This window comes from Bufo gargarizans, unplaced genomic scaffold, assembly GCF_014858855.1.
Source record: "Bufo gargarizans isolate SCDJY-AF-19 unplaced genomic scaffold, ASM1485885v1 original_scaffold_1346_pilon, whole genome shotgun sequence".
NCBI classification, from domain to species: domain Eukaryota; kingdom Metazoa; phylum Chordata; class Amphibia; order Anura; family Bufonidae; genus Bufo; species Bufo gargarizans.
This window is the reverse complement of record NW_025334319.1, coordinates 94,288-116,575: the sequence shown is the minus strand read 5'-3', so window position 1 is coordinate 116,575 and position 22,288 is coordinate 94,288. Positions and strand designations below refer to the sequence as shown.

Sequence of the window (22,288 nt, the reverse complement as noted above, 5' to 3'; positions counted from 1 at the left end):
TCCCTCCTTGTAAATCTCACATTTGATGATGGACCACAGGTTCTCAATGGGGTTCAGATCAGGTGAACAAGGAGGCCATGTCATTAGATTTTCTTCTTTTATACCCTTTCTTGCCAGCCACGCTGTGGAGTACTTGGACGCGTGTGATGGAGCATTGTCCTGCATGAAAATCATGTTTTTCTTGAAGGATGCAGACTTCTTCCTGTACCACTGCTTGAAGAAGGTGTCTTCCAGAAACTGGCAGTAGGACTGGGAGTTGAGCTTGACTCCATCCTCAACCCGAAAAGGCCCCACAAGCTCATCTTTGATGATACCAGCCCAAACCAGTACTCCACCTCCACCTTGCTGGCGTCTGAGTCGGACTGGAGCTCTCTGCCCTTTACCAATCCAGCCACGGGCCCATCCATCTGGCCCATCAAGACTCACTCTCATTTCATCAGTCCATAAAACCTTAGAAAAATCAGTCTTGAGATATTTCTTGGCCCAGTCTTGACGTTTCAGCTTGTGTGTCTTGTTCAGTGGTGGTCGTCTTTCAGCCTTTCTTACCTTGGCCATGTCTCTGAGTATTGCACACCTTGTGCTTTTGGGCACTCCAGTGATGTTGCAGCTCTGAAATATGGCCAAACTGGTGGCAAGTGGCATCTTGGCAGCTGCACGCTTGACTTTTGTCAGTTCATGGGCAGTTATTTTGCGCCTTGGTTTTTCCACGCGCTTCTTGCGACCCTGTTGACTATTTTGAATGAAACGCTTGATTGTTCGATGATCACGCTTCAGAAGCTTTGCAATTTTAAGAGTGCTGCATCCCTCTGCAAGATATCTCACTATTTTTGACTTTTCTGAGCCTGTCAAGTCCTTCTTTTGACCCATTTTGCCAAAGGAAAGGAAGTTGCCAAATAATTATGCACACCTGATATAGGGTGTTGATGTCATTAGACCACAGCCCTTCTCATTACAGAGATGCACATCACCTAATATGCTTAATTGGTAGTAGGCTTTCGAGGCTATACAGCTTGGAGTAAGACAACATGCAGAAAGAGGATGATGTGGTCAAAATACTCATTTGCCTAATAATTCTGCACTCCCTGTATTTGAACCCTGACAGCTTTGTTTACTAGTGTTTCCTTCCCTCAACTCTGGTTACTTTCTTAAATCCGGTTCATTTCTTGTATTTTAAGAAAATCTGCCGTCCATGTCCAGTGTTTGTTTGGCTAATGATTCTTTGACTTTGAACAACAGTGTGTTAATGTGAAACTCATGCTTGCTGGGATGTTTTCGTTCAAGTCCTAGTTTTTATTTTTTATTTTTACATTATACAGCATGTTCAGTGCAGGAAATGAGTCAGTGAAGCCGAGGACTTGTACAGGAGCCTCCGAGAGAGAGCATGAACTTCTTCTGTTCCTGATCTAATCAGAGCTGCCAAATGTTTTAGAAATTCAAGGAAATCCTTGCATTTCAGGCCCCTTCCCTCCAGTCCATATGACCACAGTCTAGAGTTTAGGTTATAGTTGCCGTAATTCTCTAATATAACTGCATTGCGGTCTCCTAGTAGATATCGTCTCCTTTTTACCACTTGGACCTCGATCTATTCTACAGTACATTTCCCTCAATTTTTTGCAGTCCAAAAATCGGCAGTGTGCGTTCCATATTTTCCCGTTCTGCGCATGCCATCTTATGTTAAAAATGCTTATTCTTGTCCACTAAATAGTCAAGAATAGGACATGTTTTATCCATTTTGCAGGACGACGGAACGGACTAATGGATAGGGACACCACACAGTGTGGCCCCATGGAAATGAATGGGTGCACCTCCGATCCGCAAAAAATGCAGATCGGCTGCGGACTAAAAATATGTCCATGTGCTTGAGGCCTTATAGCTAGCATACATTGCTGATCTACCCAGTGATTTTCTATTAGAGTATTAGAACATTGGACAGATGACAAGGTTGCATGTGCTAGCAAAATGTATGCTGCTTATTTAGTTCTGCGACTGACCTACGTGTACTTTGTGTGCCTCCATGGCTTCAGTGCTGAGAGCTGGCTGGTGGAGGCCAGAGAAGTATTTTCAGATAAAGAATTTTACCAAAAGAAGTATACCCCATTATTTCATGCAGCATTTAAAGAACTGACGGATAATTGCAAAGATCAAATTCTCTCTTGGTGGGAAGTACAAAGCTTGGAGAATTATCTCAAACATAGCATTGTTCCGAGGGGACTCAGGATCGCGCTGTTACCCGCAGCTAGATTCAGAAGCCCTGGCTTTCTCAGTAAATGGGAGAAGGAAGCCACTGAGAGTTCTCTGCGGCTGATGCGCCTCCTTTTAATAGAGGAGAAAAATAATCTAGAAAACCTCAATAAAAAACTAACTGCAGGTATTGAGGCTGCTCAAACCTTTTCACAAGAGGCGGAGTTTGCAAATAAAGAGAAGCAGTTACACAACTTCCTTGAGAAATACCAGTACCATCTCAAGGAGCACAAGCACCGCCAATTTGTGAGAGATTTAGCAGATTTTAAAGAGAACAGGATTTATTCCTCTATCGCCAATAGGAGAGACATCGTGGGTGGTAACACTAACCAATCCTCGACACAAAACAGAGTGCTCTGACTCTGACAGTATATCCAAGAGAATTAGACTGTCACCTCGGGGAGGTAATCGCCGTGGGCGACAGAGAGGAGGCTCACGGGGGAGGGATAGACGTTTTTTAGGGGGAACTGGCCAATATCAGAGCCAACCCAATCCTCCACAGACCTATCCATTGCGCAGTCGCACACAGCCACCTCCAAACCCCTAGGACCTCAGGTTGTTAACCTCTCCTCTCGTCCCCATAACCCAATTGAGAGCGAGGTCCTCCAACTCGGTCTCTCTTTTGTACCAACTCCTTCCTTTAATCAATTTGATGTTATTAAAGACCTAAATCTTTTCGTTCGCAAGCTCCGCTGGCACACATTCTATAAGTTACAAGAAAAGAAACAGTGCCGCGAATTGGGCATTCCCTTGGACATTCTAGCGGACGTGCGTCTTCTGTATGGTCTTGATAGAGAATTTGAACAGCAGGAAGGTCAGGGACCTTTTACTGATCTTAAGCTTAAAAGCAATAAAATGCCACCTAGTATGGTGAGTTGTCGTGTGTGGATGTTTTCCTCAGCACGGTCTCGCAACAGATTGAGGATTTACGCCCCTCGCACTGTTCCAATATTGACCGGGCTCGGGCCAATGTTATTTCTAATCTTGAGAACGATCACTCTATTGTGATCAAACCCTCAGACAAAGGGGGTAACACAGTGGTCATGGACCACGGTCAATACAGTGCTATGTGCGAGGCCTTGCTGAGGGACTCATCCACATACGAGGTACTGGCACATAACCCTTTGGAAAAGTTCAGAGCACAATTGAAGACCATCTTTGATGAGGCCAAGTTTTCACAGATCATTACGGGTGATGAATACAATTTCATGCTACCTACCCATCCCCGTTTGGCAACCTTTTATTCTCTTCCAAAGTTTCACAAGGGGACGCACCCCTTGAAGTGGCGTCCCATTGTGTCGGGGGTGGGCAGTCTTTCCCAGAATGTGGGGATTTATGTAGATCGGGTTTTGGCGCCCTTTGTTACTGCACTCCCTTCTTACACCCATGACACCACTCACTTGTTGAAACAGCTGGAAGGGATCCACATCGAGGATGAGAGTATGGTAGCAAGCATTGATGTGGAGGCTTTATATTCTAGCATTCCCCACACCCTCTGTATAAGGGCAGTGGAATACTTTTTGAGTACCCGTGGATGTCAGTACCACGCCCATTGCCTTTTTGTCCTCTCCCTATTGGAATTCACTCTGACCAGTAATGTGTTCACCTTTAATGGGAGGATCTACCACCAGCTCAGGGGCACAGCGATGGTGGGATGAGACCCTGGTCTTCAGGGAGGACCGGTCTATACTCATGGACCAAGTGGGCTTGTGGGCGCGGTACATTGATGACATCTTCATCATATGGAGCGGAAGTGAACCATCGTTCCGTACGTTGGTGGGGATGCTCAATGATAATAACATTGGTATGCATTTTTCCTGTGAAGTTGATGGGTAAACAGCTACCTTTTCTCAATGTCCTTGTTTCCAAAACACTGGTGAACTCGAGACATCTGTGTATAGAAAACCGACGTCTACTAATGCCCTACTTAGGTGGGAGAGTAGTAATCCTCTCCCACTTAAGCGAGGTATCCCTAATGGACGGTACCTCCGTCTTAGGAGGAACTGTTCCACTAAGCGTGAGTTTATTAGGCAGGCGGCTGACCTACGTGTTAGGTTTCGCCAGCGAGGATACCCAGACAAAGTTCTGAGGAGAGCATTTGGGTTTGCATTTCATGTAGATAGAATGACTCTTCTTACTCCTAAACCCAGCTCAGTGCAGACTTCAAAACTTATCTGCCCAATTACAACCTATGATAGGGCGTCAAGTGAAATCGGAGATTTTTCAGAAAAATTGGGGCATTCTTCTACTGGATCCCGACTTGAGAGAGGTAGTGGGTGAATATCCACACCTCACTTATCGTGGCGGCCGCAGTCTCCGTGACAGGCTGGTATCCAGTGAGTTCATACCCCCCTCTCCGTCGGATTCCACATGGTTAAATTCTAATGTGAAAGGTTGCTATAGGTGTAGCGGCTGTATTGCCTGCCCTTATTTGAAAACTGGGAAGATTTTCAGCAGTGTAGTCACAGGCAAAGAATACTCTATTCACCCCAAACCCGCGGAGTGATATACCTTCTGACATGTGAGTGTTGCAGAGAGTATGTGGGCAAGACCATCCGCGAGTTCCACAGACAAATTGGGGAACATCTAAATGATATATCTAAGGCCAAAGACACTCCTGTGGCTAATCACATCCACAATGGGAAAGCCCGTATTTCAGTTATGGGCATCGATCGGATTTTCCCCCAAGACGTGGGGGAGACTGGGACCGCGCTATTCTTCAGCGTGAGACCCATTGGATTTATTATTTAAAAACAATGGCCCCATTGGGCTTAAATGAGCACCTGAATTTTAGTTATTATATATGAATCCGTTCCCCCCCCCCCTTCCTTTCCTTCTTTTTACTTCTTTATCTTTAGGTCTTCGTGGTAATTAGCAAGCTAGCTCCACCTGAGGTTGGTGTCTTCTCAAGCTTGCCTCTAATAGCTCGGTTTATTAAACATCAGCATTGTTACTAGGGGTTCCCTTCTATCATGGGCCCCACATGCTTCCTTTGTTGTCTGAATTTACTGTCAGACACTGTGGCCGCTAAGTATTTAGTCCCGCCTCATGATTACATATATAACCGCTCCTGCTATGGTCTGTATGTTTGTGGGCGTGGCGCACTGTCGGTGCTGCGCTCCAGGGCCGGCTTTGTCCGATCATGTGCTTTGTTACGTGATTTGCGGCGTCATCACTGGCGTTGCAGGCTCTAGGACGCTGCGCTGTGGAATGCCGGACCACTTTCTTGCGTTCCACTGGTCACGTGACCGGAAGTAGGGCGGATCGGGACCACTGGCGCGAGACCTGGTATATTTAAAAGGCGCTGACAGGTAGGCACTCCTTGCTGACAGCCAAATTGGATTGTATATATCCTAGGGTCAGACCTGGACTCTGGCAGGCACTACCCACTGGTGTGCCTGCATTTAAGCTAAGTGGGTTGTTGTGGCTATTCAAGGTGGTATCAGTCCGACTGACCAACCACCTGCGTTTTTCTTGAATATCCTCCATCAATCCTCCCCTTACCATTTTTTGTTTTGTAATGCAAGCCCCATCCATTGCTTGACATTACATAAGTACATCTCCCCTGAAGAGTTCACTGAATGAAACGTGACACGTCGGGAGTTACCTGAATAGGGTGTACTAGGGATTCCGCCTCTAATAGGGATAGGTATCCGGACGGGGACGCCCCTTGCGGGGCAAGTACCTCGTATAGACAGGTAGGGCGCTTTAGCCCCTGCCCCTCTAGTAGGGCTTCCTAGGGCTTTTGGCTCCCGATTCTTTTACGCTGGCACCGATCCAGTATGGCGACACATCATTAATGTGCATCGTTTGACATCAGCAACATGAAAGAAATTCCGCCATCCAACTCCATACATGGGTGGGAACGTTCCTGTTTTGCTTAATATAATTTGTCATCATACTGTGTATGTCTAGTTTAGGCCCTTTGGGCTGTCTTATGTTGGTTTGTCTTAGAGGTTTCTCCTTTAGCGCCTATTATTTTAGAAGCATTTCCAATAAATGTTACGTTTTACCCCTCTGTCCCCTAGGGGATTAGTACATCCTCCATGTAAATGGCTTATGTTTTTTTGTTGTTTTTTTAGGTGATATAATTGCTGGTGTAAATGGCCTCAACATGGAAGGAGTCAGGCACAAAGACATTGTCGAACTGAGTAAAGCATCTGGGAATAAAATCAGGTAGGATTTTTATTACATTTTTTCCAGTTACAGAACAATGTGCTATTTTACATCTAGTCCAAAGCACTTGGGAACGTGGCCAGTTCTTGCTTCCCACATATGTATTTGCAAACTTCCTGTACATCGCTGGGTACTTCTAGCCTTTTGCTGCCAGTGGTGGAAGGTAAAATGATGTCACCGTCCCTCGTTTTGCCAAATTGGTGAGAGGGATGGCTACATGTGACGAGCACAGCTTGATGCCATAGATGTTTTTCAAGTCTTTAGCAGAGTGGTCATATCTTGAATTTACTGGTTCCTCAGTGCAAGTATTGACTCCCATAGTAATGCCCATAATGGCGGACCCGCAACAGTCACCATAGAATTCTAACTAAGGCTACTTTCACACTAGCGTTTAAGTTTTCTGTTATTGAGATCCGGCAGAGGATCTCAATATTGGAGAGAAACACTTCCGTTTTGTTCCCATTCATTGTCAATGGGAACAAAAGTGAACAGAATGGAATTCTCCAAAATGCCGTCCGTTCCTTTTGGTTGCGTTTCCATACCGGACAACAAACCGCAGCAAGCTTGTGTCCGAGAAAACTGATCCATCCATTGACTTACGTTGTGGGTTATGCCGGATCCGTTTTCTCGGACACAATAGAAAACTGATTCGTCCCCCCTTGACATACAATGGTTTTAATGTTGCATCCGTCATTGCTATGTTAAAGATAATACAATCAGATCTGTTCATAACGGATGCAGACGGTTGTATTACAATTGCAAAAACGCAAGTGTGAAAGTAGCCTGATCCGTTTCTGGGCAGCCCCTATCCTATCCCTTTTCTTTATGACATTTGGGAGTTCTAGCTGTGAGCCTAATTATTCAATCAGTGGCTAGCTGAGCGCCTTAACATGGCTGCTGATTTTCGGAGCGGAGTCGGTTACTGATATATTGGATTCATTTATCTTATCTGTGAAATAGAATAAACTGTATTTGTGCGAGGCTTCAGGATTCCACTGGTGCCGTCTCCTTGTAAGTTGTACATTTTATGTGACTGTGGATTCATTCTCTTGTGTTGTCTAACAGGCTGGAGATTGTCTATGGTTCTGCCATCCAAAAAGCTGTACTGGAGGCCAGACTACAGTATCTAAAGGTCAGTGGCTGTCAGTAACTCCTATATGTTGCTGTCTCCCTTGTGGCTGTGCTATTGCCTATTGATCTATGTCTGGTCCATTGGGCTGTATGGCTGAGCATAAACTGATGCAATATAATACACATTGTTAAACTCATTGTGTCCTCGACAAATATTCTACATTTTTCCCACCAGCACCTGGATCTGAATACTTTTGTTCTTAAAAATTTAGCATAGATACTGAGTTATTCAATAAAATCTATATCTGTAGCACCACATACTTTTTGCCCTTAACCTGTTTAGGACATAGAGTGTACTGGTACGCCCTGATGTCCCGATCCTTAAGGACACAGAACATACCGTTACGTCCTATGTATTTCCAATCACGCCGCTCGGCGGCCGGTGATCGGAACCCGGTGCCTGCTGAAATCAATGAACTCAATCAGCAGGCACCTAGGGTCAATGCCCCGTATCGGCGATCGGTGCAAACCGCAGGTCAATTCACCCCTGCAGCCCTCTGTGTTATGTGCGGGAGGGCCGCGCGATCATCAGGGGGGGTGGGCAGGTGCACGATCATCCGCCCGCCCCCTCTCTCAGGATGGCCGAGCGGTTTGCAGAGTGTCAGCACATGATGTGAGGCGTTTAACCCCTTCCATACCGCGGTCCGTAGGGACCGCTGTATGGAAGAGGTTAACAGGGATGGGAGCTCCCTCCCTCTTCCATCTGGGGCTGCTGGGGCCCCCCTCCCTCCCCATCACCCACTGCTCTACTGTGGCAGCGAGTGATGGTTACCATGGCAATCGGACGCCTTCACAGGTGTCCGGCTGTCCATGGTGCTGATCAGACTTCTGCTAAAGGCTGCTAATCAGACTTTATAGTGTACTGTACTGTATTTTCACTTTACATAGTGTTTTGTACTATACAGACATCAGACCCACTGGATCTTCAAGAACCAAGTGGGTCTGGATAAAAAAAAAAAAATTCCCTACACAATTTTGATATCACCGCGTCCGTAAGGACCTGATCTATAAAACGGTCGCGTTACTTTCCCCACATGGTGAACGGCATAAAAAAACAAAAAAATAACTATGATGAAATTGACATTTTGCCCACCTTACTTCCCCAAAAAGGTAATAAAAGTGATTTAAAAAAAAGTCGTATGTACGCCAAAATAGTACCAATCAAACCGTCACCTCATCCCACCAAAAATGAACCCCTATATGAGACAATGGCCCCAAAAAAAAAAAAAAATATGGCTCTCAGACTATGGCCTAGTTCACACGAACATATGGCTTTTATAGTTTTTGCGGTCCGTTTTTCACTGATCCGTTGTTCCGTTTTTGAGTTCTGTTGTGTTTCCGTTCCGTTTTTCCGTATGGCATATACAGTATACAGTAATTACATTGAAAAAATTGGGCTGGGCATAACATTTTCAATAGATGGTTCCGCAAAAACGGAACGGATATGGAAGACATACAAATGCATTTCCATATGTGTTCCGTTTTTTTTTGTGGACCCATTGACTTGAATGGAGCCATGGAACGTGATTTTCAGGCAATAATAGGACATGTTTTATCTTTCAACGGAAAGGAAATACGGAAATGGAATGCTTACGAAACACATTCCGTTTTTAATGAATGGTTCTGTATACGAAACACAAAAAGACGGCCCGTACACTCGCAAAAAAAAACGTTCATTATTCAAAAAATCATTGTTTAAAACTTACATAAATAAAACAAATAATATACATATTAGGGATCACCGCGTCCGTGGCAACCTGCTCTATAAAAATACCACATGATCTAACCTGTCAGATGAATGTTGTAAATACAAACCGGATTCCCAAAAAGTTGGGACACTATACAAATCGTGAATAAATACTGAATGCAATGATGTGGAGGCGCCAACTTCTAATATTTTATTCAGAATAGAACATAAATCACGGAACAAAAGTTTAAACTGAGAAAATGTACCATTTTAAGGGAAAAATATGTTGAAACCGAATTTCAACAAATCCCCAAAAAGTTGGGACAAGGCCATTTTCCCCGCTGTGTGGCATCTCCCCTTCTTCTTACAACACTCAGCAGACGTCTGGGGACCGAGGAGACCAGTTTCTCCGGTTTAGAAATAGGAATGCTCTCCCATTCTTGTCTAATACAGGCCTCTAACTGTTCCATCGTCTTGGGCCTTCTTTGTTGCACCTTCCTCTTTATGATGCGCCAAATGTTCTCTATAGGTGAATGATCTGGACTGCAGACCGGCCATTTCAGTACCCGGATCCTTCTCCTACGCAGCCATGATGTTGTGATTGGTGCAGAATGTGGTCTGGCATTATCTTGTTGGAAAATGCAGGGTCTTCCCTGAAAGAGATGACGTCTGGATGGGAGCAGATGTTGTTCTAGAACCTGAATATATCTTTCTGCATTGATGGTGCCTTTCCAGACATGCAAGCTGCCCATGCCACACGCACTCATGCAACCCCATACCATCAGAGATGCAGGCTTCTGAACTGAGCGTTGATAACAACTTGGGTTGTCCTTGTCCTCTTTGGTCCGGATGACATGGCGTCCCAGATTTCCAAAAAGAACTTTGAATCGTGACTCGTCTGACCACAGAACAGTCTTCCATTTTGCCACACTCCATTGTAAATGATCCCTGGCCCAGTGAAAACGCCTGAGCTTGTGGATCTTGCTTAGAAATGGCTTCTTCTTTGCACTGTAGAGTTTCAGCTGGCAACGGCGGATGGCACGGTGGATTGTGGTCACTGACAATGGTTTCTGGAAGTATTCCTGTGCCCATTCTGTGATTTCCTTTACAGTAGCATTCCTGTTTGTGGTGCAGTGTCGTTTAAGGGCCCGGAGATCACGGGCATCCAGTATGGTTTTACGGCCTTGACCCTTACGCACAGAGATTGTTCCAGATTCTCTGAATCTTCGGATGATGTTATGCACAGTTGATGATGATAGATGCAAAGTCTTTGCAATGTTTCGCTGGGTAACACCTTTCTGATATTGCTCCAGTATCTTTCTGCGCAACATTGTGGGAATTGGTGATCCTCTCCCCATCTTGGCTTCTGAGAGACACGGCCACTCTGAGAAGCGCTTTTTATACCCAATCATGTTGCCAATTGGCCTAATTAGTGTTAATTGGTCTTCCAGCTCTTCGTTATGCTCAAATTTACTTTTTCCTGCCTCTTATTGCTACTTGTCCCAACTTTTTGGGGATTTGTTGACACCGTGAAAATTTGAATCAACGCATTTTTCCTTTAAAATGATACATTTACGCGGATTAAACGTTTGATCCGTCATCTACGTTCTATTACAGATAAAATATTGACATTTGCCATCTCCACATCATTGCATTCAGCTTTTATTCACAATTTGTTTAGTGTCCCAACTTTTTTGGAATCCGGTTTGTAACAAAAAAAATAAACGGTGCCAAAACAGCTATTTCTTGTTACCTTGCCTCAGAAATAGTGTAATATAGAGCAACCAAAAATCATATGTACCCTAAACTAGTACCATCAAAACTGCCACCCTATCCCGTAGTTTCTAAAATGGCGTCACTTTTTTGGAGTTTCTACTTTAGGGGTGCATCAGGGGGGCTTCAAATGGGACATGGTGTCAAAAAACCAGTCCAGCAAAACCTGCCTTCCAAAAACCGTATGGCATTCCTTTCCTTCTGCGCCCTGCCAGTTTACGACCACATATGGGGTGTTTCTGTAAACTACAGAATCAGAGCGATAAATATTGAGTTTTGTTTGGCTGTTAACCCTTGCATTGTAACTTGAAAAAAAATATTAAAATGGAAATTCTGCCCAAAAAGTGAAATTTTGAAATGGTATCTCTATTTTCCATTAATTCTTCTGGAACACCTAAAGGGTTATTAAAGTTTGTAAAATAAGTTTTGAATACCTTGAGAGGTGTAGTTTATAGAATGGGGTCATTTTTGGGTGGTTTCTATTATGTAACCCTCACAAAGTGACTTCAGACCTGAACTGGTTCCTAAAAATTGGGTTTTTGAAAATTTAAGAAACATTTCAAGATTTGCTTCTAAACTTCTAAACCTTGTCACGTCCCCAAAAACTAAAATGTCATTCCTAAAATGATCCAAACATGAAGTAGACATATGGGGAATGTAAAGTAATAACTATGTTTGAATGTATTACTATGTATTATAGAAGTAGAGAAATTAAAACTTGGAAAGTTGCTATTTTTTCCAAATTTTTGGTAAATTTGCTATATATTTTTTTTTTATGACGTTTTTTTTACTTCATTTTACCAGTCTCATTAAGTACAATATGTGAAGAAAAAACAATCTCAGAATGGCCTGGATAAGTCAAAGCGTTTTAAAGTTATCACCACTTAAAGTGACACTGGTCAGATTTGCAAAAAATGGCCTGGTCCTTAAGGTGAAATATGGCTGTGTCCTAAAGGGGTTAAAGGGGTTTTCCAAGATTTTTGTACTGCTGACTTATCCTTAGGATAGGTCATCATTATTTGATAGGTGGGGGTCCAACACCAAGCACAGCTCTGGACATTGTATAGTGGCTGTGCTTGGTTTCACGCTTGGCCCCATTCATTTTATGGTGGCTCCTAGGTGACATGATGATAGATGAACATGTTGTCACTGGCCAAGGAAAAGCTGAGAGAAGGCTGTGGCCCTCACAGGAGCCGCGGGTGCCTTCTCAAACATCTGATCGGAGAGGGTTCTGGGTGTCCGACCCTCACCGATCAGATACTGATAACCTATCTAGAGGATAGGTCATCAGTATACAAATCTCGGAAAACCCTTTTAAATGATCATCCAGCTTGCTGGGGCAGAAAGGACACTATCCCTGAGCTGCCTGCTAGAAAGAAATCTATCCGAGCAATCAAGGAGGAGATCACCAGATCCATGTGAGGGTCAGCGCTGGTTCTACCTTTGTTAGAAAGAGATTGTCATGTACTAGATCAGATTTTCATTTTACATTACTCATGGGATAACCCCTTTAATTTTATTATATAACCCAATAAGAAAACACTCCTCAGGTTCCAATGTCGACCTAGCAGCTCGCCGCTGATTACTTTGTACTATTTCCTCCCATTGCTCTGAACTTACTGGTTTCTTTCTCGTTCTTAAAGCCAACATTATATCAGAAATGGGAAGAATATCGCTCACTAATGGTGCAGGAGCATAGACTGTTACATGGTAAGTGACATGGTTACAATCTAAAGCTTACACTCGAGTTCTTCCTGCTGAATAGACCCTTCTGTCGCTGCTTCTATCCATATCGGTCTTAATGAAGGACTGAATTGTGCGATTATAATTTCAGTCTGTTACGAATTCACTTCATTGGTCGGCAAATTGAATTAGATAAAATGTTGGAGTAGCAACCAATTCTTTCATATGGTGTAACGTAGGGGTCCGCAACTGCTGGCACTCCCAGTTGTGGCGAAACTACGACTCCCAGCATGCTCCTTTCACTTCTATGGGAGTTCCGAGAACAGCCAAGCAAGGGTGCATGCTGGGAATCGGAAATCGTAGTCTTACCACAGATGGTTGTGGTAACAGGCTGGTGTAACTGCACGGCTTTCCTTTTTCTGTCTATATTGTCAGCTGTCTTTTTTTATTTTTTTATAAATAACACTGCTGCAGTACTTCTTGTACAACACCAGCACGCACTCACGGGTGGAATTTCCTAGCTCTCATCATAAGGAGGGGAAAAATGTTTGGAGACGGCAGTTTTTTAGGGTTTCCAAACAGATGACACATGGTTGCATACGTTGCTGCCATGTCTTGAGGTGTTTTTGGACTAAGTTGAACCAGGTTCTAATAGTTTAAAAAAATAAAAATAAAAGGTTCGGTTAACTAGGCCCTAGGTTGTCATAATGGGCTTATTTATGCCACCAAAGGAGACAAGGCCAATACTTGTTTCAGTTGAATAATATACTTTGACTTGAGGTTAACGTTAAGACATGTTGTGCTCAGGCAAGTCCACTTTGCCATGCTGTAGTTCAGTTCGTTGTTTTCTCATGCAATCATTTTCTGTCTTCCAGGCATTGTTGTAAAGGACCCCAGTGTTTATGACACCTTGGAATCCATCAGGTCATACATTTACGGGACAGTTCCACAATGTACCAAAGATCCACTCCCCAGTACCCTGGCCACTGGAAGTATATGCAGCAGCGCAAGCTGCCTGAGCACAGCCGAGGATAACGAGGAAGGGGTCTATCAGACCTGCTACTTCAGCTCCAACTCTACAGATGATATTCACACCGTTCTCAACAAAAGCACAATCAAGCCTTACAAGTCTCCACTAACTCGCAGCTCGAGTGTTAAGTGTACAAGTCCTGCTACCAACTGGGAGATGCCCAAGGAGCAGAGTACCTTTGTCTCTTTACCCAGGAAGAAAAACACAAGTTTTCAGAAAAGGCTTCTGAAGTTTGTCCCTGGCCTAAACAGAATTTTAGAAGAGGATGCCAGTCCTCGTTAGCCCCCCTACTTATATAAAAAGTTTAAGTTAAAGGGAACCTGTCACTGGGATTTTGGGTATAGAGCTGAGGACATGGGTTGCTAGATGGCCGCTAGCACATCCGCAATACCCAGTCCCCATAGCTCTGCGTGCTTTTATTGTGTAAAAAACCCTTTTTCATATATATGCAAATTAACCTGAGATGAGTCCTGTACATGAGATGAGTCAGGGACAGGACTCATCTCAGGTTAATTTGCATATTTATCAAATCGGGGTTTTTACACAATAAAAGCACACAGAGCTATGGGGACTGGATATTGCGGATGTGCTAGTGGCCATCTAGCAACCCATGTCCTTAGCTCTATACCCAAAATCCCGCTGACAGGTTCCCTTTAAGTTATTTATTGTTCTGGAGAAGAGTGAAAATCTTTGTATTTGAATTGTTAGACTTTATTGTTAAACGTTATACCATTTTTTGTTTTGCATTAAAATGTTTGCAAAGGTGGTGGGTGCCAATCGCCAGGTTTTTCTATGACACGTTCTTCAAGTGAATTCTGTTCTTCAAAGGTTTACGGAGGAGTACCCAAGCCAGCGGGACGGACGCTGCTGCACAGTGTTCAAAGCACTATAGATTCCTGCTTCCTGTATAGTGCAAGAGCCGAGACACTGCAGCACCTCTCCTTAAATGCCAGGGGAACCTGCCACACACGAAATCTAGTAACTAAAGCTCTGTCAGTTTTTATGTATGCAACACACTCCCCATTGTGTGGCGATATGGGCTGTGGCACACTGAGCATGAGTGCTTGGCCTGTGTTCTGGGGACTCGGAGCACCCCTTTATCCAAACAAAAAACTGTCCCTTCTCGGACTCGGAGCTCCTCCTTATTCAAACAAATAACTGTCCTATCTCTCCCTCTCCATCTTCCCCCACATCCAAAACCAGACCACCGCCATAAACTTCTTAGTCCCTGACCCAGTGGACAGCTTCAGAGGGGTTAATTACTTTATGATAGGGGCACGCTTCCGGAGGGTGGCGGTGTGATAAATACCACACCTCGTGCCCACTTGACGTCAACCACGTCGGGCTCACGAGACCTGGTATGATCACAGGGTTTACCAAAAACGTGAAGTCACTCCCTCCAGAGGAGCACGTAAGGTCAGGCTGGTATGCTTCTAACTAGGCCAAAACACGGACGTGGGGATTCGTGATCGAGATACAAGATAGCACAAGATTAAATTATAGACTTAATAGTCGTATGGGCACACTAGATATAACACAATATACACAGACAATATATACAGTGGTCTGAGGTTACAGATTACAGGTTATATGGTTACAACGGGGTTAAGCAGTGTGAAAGTCAGTTACCGAGTATGATGAAAGCAGGGCCGTCTTTAATATGTATTGGACCCTGGGCAAAAATTTACTTGGGCCCCCTGGATGCCGCCTTCCCACACCCTAGCAGGCAATCACGCCCTTCACCACAACACACACACAAAAAATCCACACATCTGGTAGAGTACAGTGAATGACTGTAAATACTCCAGCGGCTCAGGATCAGTGCTCTGGGCAGCTGGGCTCAGGCTGGAAGTGGGCACCGCTCTGCCAGGGCTCGGCTCACCCTAGTGTTACAGTGCACCCCAACACCCCACAGTATGCAGTATAGCACCCTATAGTATACAGCACCACACAGTATGCAGTATAGCACCCCACACTATACAGTACCCCACAGTATATAGTAGAGCAGTATAGCAGCCCACAGTATACAGCACCCCACAGTATACAACACCTCACAGTATAGCACCTCACCGTATACAGCACCCCAAACTATACACGATACAGCCCCCCACACTATACAGTACAGCAGTATAGCACTCCACACTATACAGCACCCACAGTGTACAGTATACAGACCCCCACAGTATACAGTACAGCAGTATAGCACTCCACAATATACAGCCCCCCACACTATACAGGCCCCCCACAGTATACAGGCCCCCCACACTATACAGGCCCCCCCAAAGTATACAGCCCCCCACAGTATACAGGCCCCCACACAGTATACAGGCCCCCACACAGTATACAGCACCCCACTATACAGTAGTTTACAGTATATTAACCACCTCCGGACCGCCTAACGCAGATGTGCGGTCCGGAGGCGGCAGCGCTGCGCAGAGTCCCGCATATACGCGTCATCTCGCGAGATGACGCGCTTTGCCGGCCCGCGCATGCGCAGTTCGGGCCGGCATTTCGTCAAGGGGGGTCGCGTCATCAGCTTGCCAGCCAATGATAGCGGCTGGCAAGCTGATGATTTTTAACAAAACCAATCAAGTGCCAGATATTTACTAATATGATCTGTTATAAGGCTGCCCTGCTCCTCTGATGGTCCTTTTCGTCGGTTGGATCCAGCAGAGGAGCAGGCTTCACAGTGAGTAGCACCAACAGTACACACTTAGCCCTAGATCACCCCCTGCACCCCAATTAACCCTTTGATCACCCCTTTGATCGCCCCTGTCAATCACTAGTGAAAGGAAAAAAGTGATCAGTGCAAACTGTCACTTTTTTTTTTCACTGGTATTGACCGTTAGGTTTTAGTATAGTTTAGGCCCCTTGGTTAGGTAGTTTAGGGATCAGTTAGCGCCCAGCCCACCGCACCGCAGTCCGTTATTCGCTGATTAGCGTATCGCTAATCAGCATTTGTACTTTTATAGTATCTGGAAGTGATCAAAACTGATCACGGTCAGATCTATAATAGTATTAGTGTCACTTTAGTTCGCCCTCCACCCAAAACGCAGTGTTTGCCCGATCAGGCCTGATCGGTCGCCCACACGTGCGTTCACCCACGCCCGCCCCAACGCAGTGACAAAAAATATATATTTTTTGATCACTGCACATTCACTTTACATGCGCTGCGGCGATAAAAAAATCAGTTTTGATATTTTTTATCAACCGCAGCGGCCTCCGGTACTTCGCTAGCCTCCCCTTTGTAAGACAGGCTTGCTTTTTTTTCTTGGGTAGTCTCAGGGAATACCCCTAAATTTAGTTGCCCAAATGTCAAACGGGGTATTCCTCTGAAGAGGCCTACAGGCTTCTGACCCAGTCGGATGAGGAATGGGAACCCTCATCTGATGAATCTAGCGGGTCAGAATACGAACCAGAAAGCAGTGGCAGTCTGACCCAAAGTTCAGATGAGGAGGCTGAGGTCCCTGATAGCACCAGGCGTACCCGGCCCCGTGTCGCTAGACCACAGGTTGCGCAGGATCCGCTTCAAGAGCAGCAGAGTGGGGCTAGCGCTGTCGGATTACGTGGTGAGGCATACACCAGCAGCGCAGCCCTCCCTGGACCTAGTACCAGCACTGCCGTACAACCTGGTGACGTGGCGAGCACCAGAAGGGCAGTTGAAGCTGGTACGGTGGCCCGTAGAGCCCCTAGAATCCCAGAGGTGCTGGCAAACCCTGATTGGCAGTCCCCAACTTCAGCCGCACCTGTAGTTCCCCCTTTCACTGCCCAGTCTGGAGTTCGGGTTGAGACAGCTCAGATCGGTTCGGCCCTGGGATTTTGTGAGCTGTTCTTGACTGCGGAGCTCTTGGACTTAGTTGTGGCCGAAACAAACAGGTATGCCACACAATTTATAACCGCCAACCCGGGAAGCTATTATGCCCAGCCTTTCCGGTGGAAACTAGTCCAAGTTTCCGAAATTAAAACTTTTCTGGGCCTTCTCCTCAACATGGGTCTAACTAAAAAGCATGAATTGCGGTCATATTGGTCCACGAACCCAATTCATCACATGCCCATGTTCTCTGCTGCTATGTCCAGGGCACGTTTTGAGGCCATCCTGCGTTTCCTGCACTTTAGCGACAACACAGCCTCCCGTCCCAGAAGCCACCCTGCTTTTGACCGGCTCCACAAAATTCGGCCCCTCATAGACCATTTCAACCTGAAATTTGCAGATCTGCGTAGGCGAGTCCCTGATACATTTTACCGGGCGCCTTGGCTTCAAACAATACATCCCAAGCAAGCGCGCCCGGTATGGGGTCAAATTGTATAAGCTCTGTGAAAGGGCCACAGGCTATACCCACAAATTTCGGATCTATGAGGGAAAAGATCAGACCATGGAGCCGGTTGGTTGCCCTGACTACCTGGGGAGCAGTGGGAAGACAGTCTGGGACTTGGTGTCACCCTTATTCGGCAAGGGGTACCATCTTTATGTGGACAATTTCTACACAAGTGTGGCCCCCTTTAGGCATTTGTTTCTAGAACGGATTGGCGCCTGTGGCACCGCGCGAACTAGTCGCGCGGGCTTTCCCAAACGGCTCGTTACCACCCGTCTTGCAAGGGGGCAGAGGGCCGCACTGTGTAACGAAGAACTGCTCGCGGTGAAATGGAGAGACAAGCGTGACGTTTACATGCTCTCCTCCATTCACGCAGACACGACAATACAAATTGAGCGAGCAACCCGTGTCATTGAAAAGCCCCTCTCAGTCCACGACTATAACCTTCACATGGGAGGGGTGGACTTCAATGACCAGATGTTGTCTCTGTATTTAGTTTCCCGCAGAACCAGACGCTGGTATAAGAAGGTGTCTGTATATTTAATTCAATTGGCACTGTATAATAGTTTTGTTCTCTACAGTAAGGCTGGGAGAACTGGATCCTTCCTCAAATTTCAGGAAGAGATCATCGAGAACCTCCTGTACCCAGGAGGTTCCGTGGCCCCATCCACCAGTGTAGTTAGCCGTCTACACGAGCGACATTTCCCCAATGTCGTTCCTGGTACCTCAACCCAACCGTCACCCCGAAAAAGATGTTGTGTCTGTAGCAGGAGTGGAATAAGGCGTGACACCCGCTATTTCTGTCCTGACTTCCTGACCACCCTGCCCTATGCTTTGGAGAGTGTTTCCGGACGTACCACACACAGGTACACTTAGCATAGGGTTCACATCTCACCAGGACAGGCACACAGGGCTATTAGGGCCCATTCACATACAGCTGCTGCAAACCTCTCCTTTCACCTGGGACAAAGTGTATAACGCACTTCGCCACATCTTTGGGCGATTTGCGCTTTGCACATTGACCCATGGGGAAGGAGAGGTTTGTTCTATAAAGGTAAAAAAAAAATAAAAAAAAAACACCAGTAAGCAAAAAGGTTAATGTTTAGTTCAAAAAGTTCAAGTTTATATGTTCTGTTCCAAAGTTAATAAAATTATTGCGTTGCGGCCTGTTGCGACGAGATTGTATATAAAAAAATATATAAAAAATCCCGGCAATGATTTATTCATCCACATCGATTGATGTGAATGGGGAAATCTGGTTTGCCAGGGCATACGAGCTAAGTGGGTATGGATGTTAGGCGGAGCTCCTATGTCCTGGCAGACGCCTTTCCCCTCCTTTTTTTTTTTTTGGGCAGAGATTTTTTCTTACACATTGATCGATGCGAATGAAGAAATCTTTGCCGTTCAGTTTTTTCTTTCAGCCCAGAGGCTGAACGGAAAAAAAAATCTCATTACCTGTATGCTCAATATAAGGAGAATAGCAGAAACTCCTAATGCTGGCCATATATGTAATGATTGCGGAGACCAAAAATACCTTGGGGTGTCTTCTTTCCAAAGTGGGGTCACATGTGGGGTATTTATACTGCCCTGGCTTTTTAGGGGCCCTAAAGCGTGAGAAGAAGTCTGGGATCCAAATGTCTAAAAATGCCCTCCTAAAAGGAATTTGGGCACCTTTGCGCATCTAGGCTGCAAAAAAGTGTCACACATGTGGTATCGCCGTACTCAGGAGAAGTTGGGGAATGTGTTTTGGGGTGTCATTTTACATGTACCCATGCTGGGTGAGAAAAATATCTTGGTCAAATGCCAACTTTGTATAAAAAAATGGGAAAAGTTGTCTTTTGCCAAGATATTTCTTTCACCCAGCATGGGTATATGTAAAATGACACCCCAAAACACATTCCCCAACTTCTCCTGAGTACGGCGATACCAGATGTGTGACACTATTTTGCAGCCAAGGTGGGCAAAGGGGCACATATTCCAAAGTGCACCTTTCGGATTTTGCAGGCCATTTTTTACACATTTTGATTGCAAAGTACTTCTCACACATTTGGGCCCCTAAATTGCCAGGGCAGTATAACTACGCCACAGGTGACCCCATTTTGGAAAGAAGACACCCCAAGGTATTCCGTGAGGGGCATGGCGAGTTCCTAGAATTTTTTATTTTTTGTCGCAAGTTAGTGGAATATGAGACTTTGTAAGGAAAAAAAAAAAATCATCATTTTCCGCTAACTTGTGACAAAAAATAAAAAGTTCTATGAACTCACTATGCCCATCAGCGAATACCTTAGGGTGTCTACTTTCCGAAATGGGGTCATTTGTGGGGTGTTTGTACTGCCTGGGCATTGTAGAACCTCAGGAAACATGACAGGTGCTCAGAAAGTCAGAGCTGCTTCAAAAAGCGGAAATTCACATTTTTGTACCATAGTTTGTAAACGCTATAACTTTTACCCAAACCATTTTTTTTGCCCAAAATTTATTTTTTTATCAAAGACAAGTAGAACAATAAATTTTGCGAAAAATTTATATATGGATGTCGGTTTTTTTGCAAAATTTTACAGCTGAAAGTGAAAAATTTCATTTTTTTGCAAAAAAATCGTTACATTTCGATTAATAACAAAAAAAGTAAAAATGTCAGCAGCAATGAAATACCACCAAATAAAAACTCTATTAGTGAGAAGAAAAGGAGGTAAAATTCATTTGGGTGGTAAGTTGCATGACCGAGCGATAAACGGTGAAAGTAGTGCAGTGCAGAAGTGTAAAAAGTGGCCTGGTCATTAAGGGGGTTTTAGCTAGCGGGGTTGAAGTGGTTAACATAACAGCCCCGTCACCTTTTTCTGTAATCTTCACACAAAAAAGCTCCACAGTTAACTTCTGCAACACTCCTGGTAGGACCTGTGATGACCTCATAGCCATGTGACCAGTAATATTGCTAGGTTACTGGTCACATGGTGATGTCATCTAAGGTCCTAGATCACATTCACAGCTCTAACACAGTACGATGCCTGGACTCAGTGCCGGCAGGCATGGCAGCACCTCCTGTGTAGCTGACAGCCTGACACCCGGGGCAGTGGCTAGCAGGGCTCAAGAGGCAGCTGCATTGGACCCCCCAGGAGCAACTGGGCCCGGGGCAGCTGCCACTTTTGCCCCTTGGTAACGACAGCCCTGGATGAAAGTTCCTTTGAGATGTTCTTTGCTGGAGTCCACATGAAGGGCCGTGAGCTCAGCTATTTCCTGGGTCCCTCTAAACACATGTGTAGGATGTGACCCCTCTTCAGAGAAAGACCCGCCTACTTGCTGGCACCAGACTTTTAACCTGTAGCCAACCCCTCCCCTCCTGGCCTCAGGGAGGGGTCCACTCCCCCTCTTCTGGGCTGGCAGCAAATGACCCACAAAACCCTTTAGGGTTCATAGCTCCAGACCAGAGGGTCACAGGGAGATGGTTCTGGGACCAATGGACCTGCCTGGGTTCCGGCTACAAGTAAAGCCCAAACCTGGTACCGTTATGTGGTTTCTATGGGGAGGTATGGATATCTCCCTACCCCGACCTCGTCCCAGTACACAAAGACCATGGGAACGTACCTCGTGGCCACCGGGACACAAATATGTATCCGGTTTGCGCATGCGATGGCCAGGCAATTCATATTTCCTTATGAAAGGTAGGTGCCAACATGTCTGGGAAGTCTCATTGATCCTGGGCAAGGGCGGATACCCCATGCTGAGGGTTTTCCTGCCAAATTCAGGTGGCTCCAAACTGGTGCACGGAGGTGTGACCTTCTCCTTGAAGCTTGGACCCCCTGGGGGCTTTCTTCCTGGCCAACTGACACTAAGATGGCTGGAGGGGGGGGGGGGGAACTTATTTTGCATGTACACTGAACATGCCAAGAGGTGCATCACATTACAATCAGCGCTGGGGCTTTGAACCTGTGGAGCTATCTGTCAGCAGATGGGGTGTGAGGACATGGCTGACAGTAAATATTAGTCCATATTCCTCACAGGGGGCAAGCTGCTCTCCATGCCTCGCTGTCAGTGGGAAAATACTAAAATCTTACTCCGGTCGAAAATATAACTCAATAGAGATTATTGAGGTACGCCATTGTAACGGTCAGGAGGTGACTGTGCCACACATACCAAAATCCAACCACTTATGTTAAATCCTGGCTCAGGAAATCAGTTCTTCTGATTGGGGTCACGTGGATACCCCGTGTTTGCTGCCCCTGTGACCCCAATACTGAGAGCTGAAAAATAAGCCCACAA

The 22,288-nt window shown here is 45.4% G+C and overlaps 1 protein-coding gene across 1 annotated transcript in view; it reads left to right on the top strand.

Moving 5' to 3' along the window:
* LOC122923201 (protein TAMALIN-like) overlaps positions 1-14,040 on the top strand; it is a 41,402-nt gene extending 27,362 nt beyond the window's left edge. The window contains exons 4-7 of the mRNA XM_044273940.1: positions 6,324-6,417; positions 7,483-7,549; positions 12,652-12,718; positions 13,567-14,040. Of these exons, the coding sequence (XP_044129875.1) occupies positions 6,324-6,417; positions 7,483-7,549; positions 12,652-12,718; positions 13,567-14,003 (665 nt within the window). The 3' untranslated portion in view covers positions 14,004-14,040. The remainder of the gene's footprint in view (positions 1-6,323; positions 6,418-7,482; positions 7,550-12,651; positions 12,719-13,566) is intronic.
* The last annotated feature ends 8,248 nt before the right edge of the window (positions 14,041-22,288 follow it).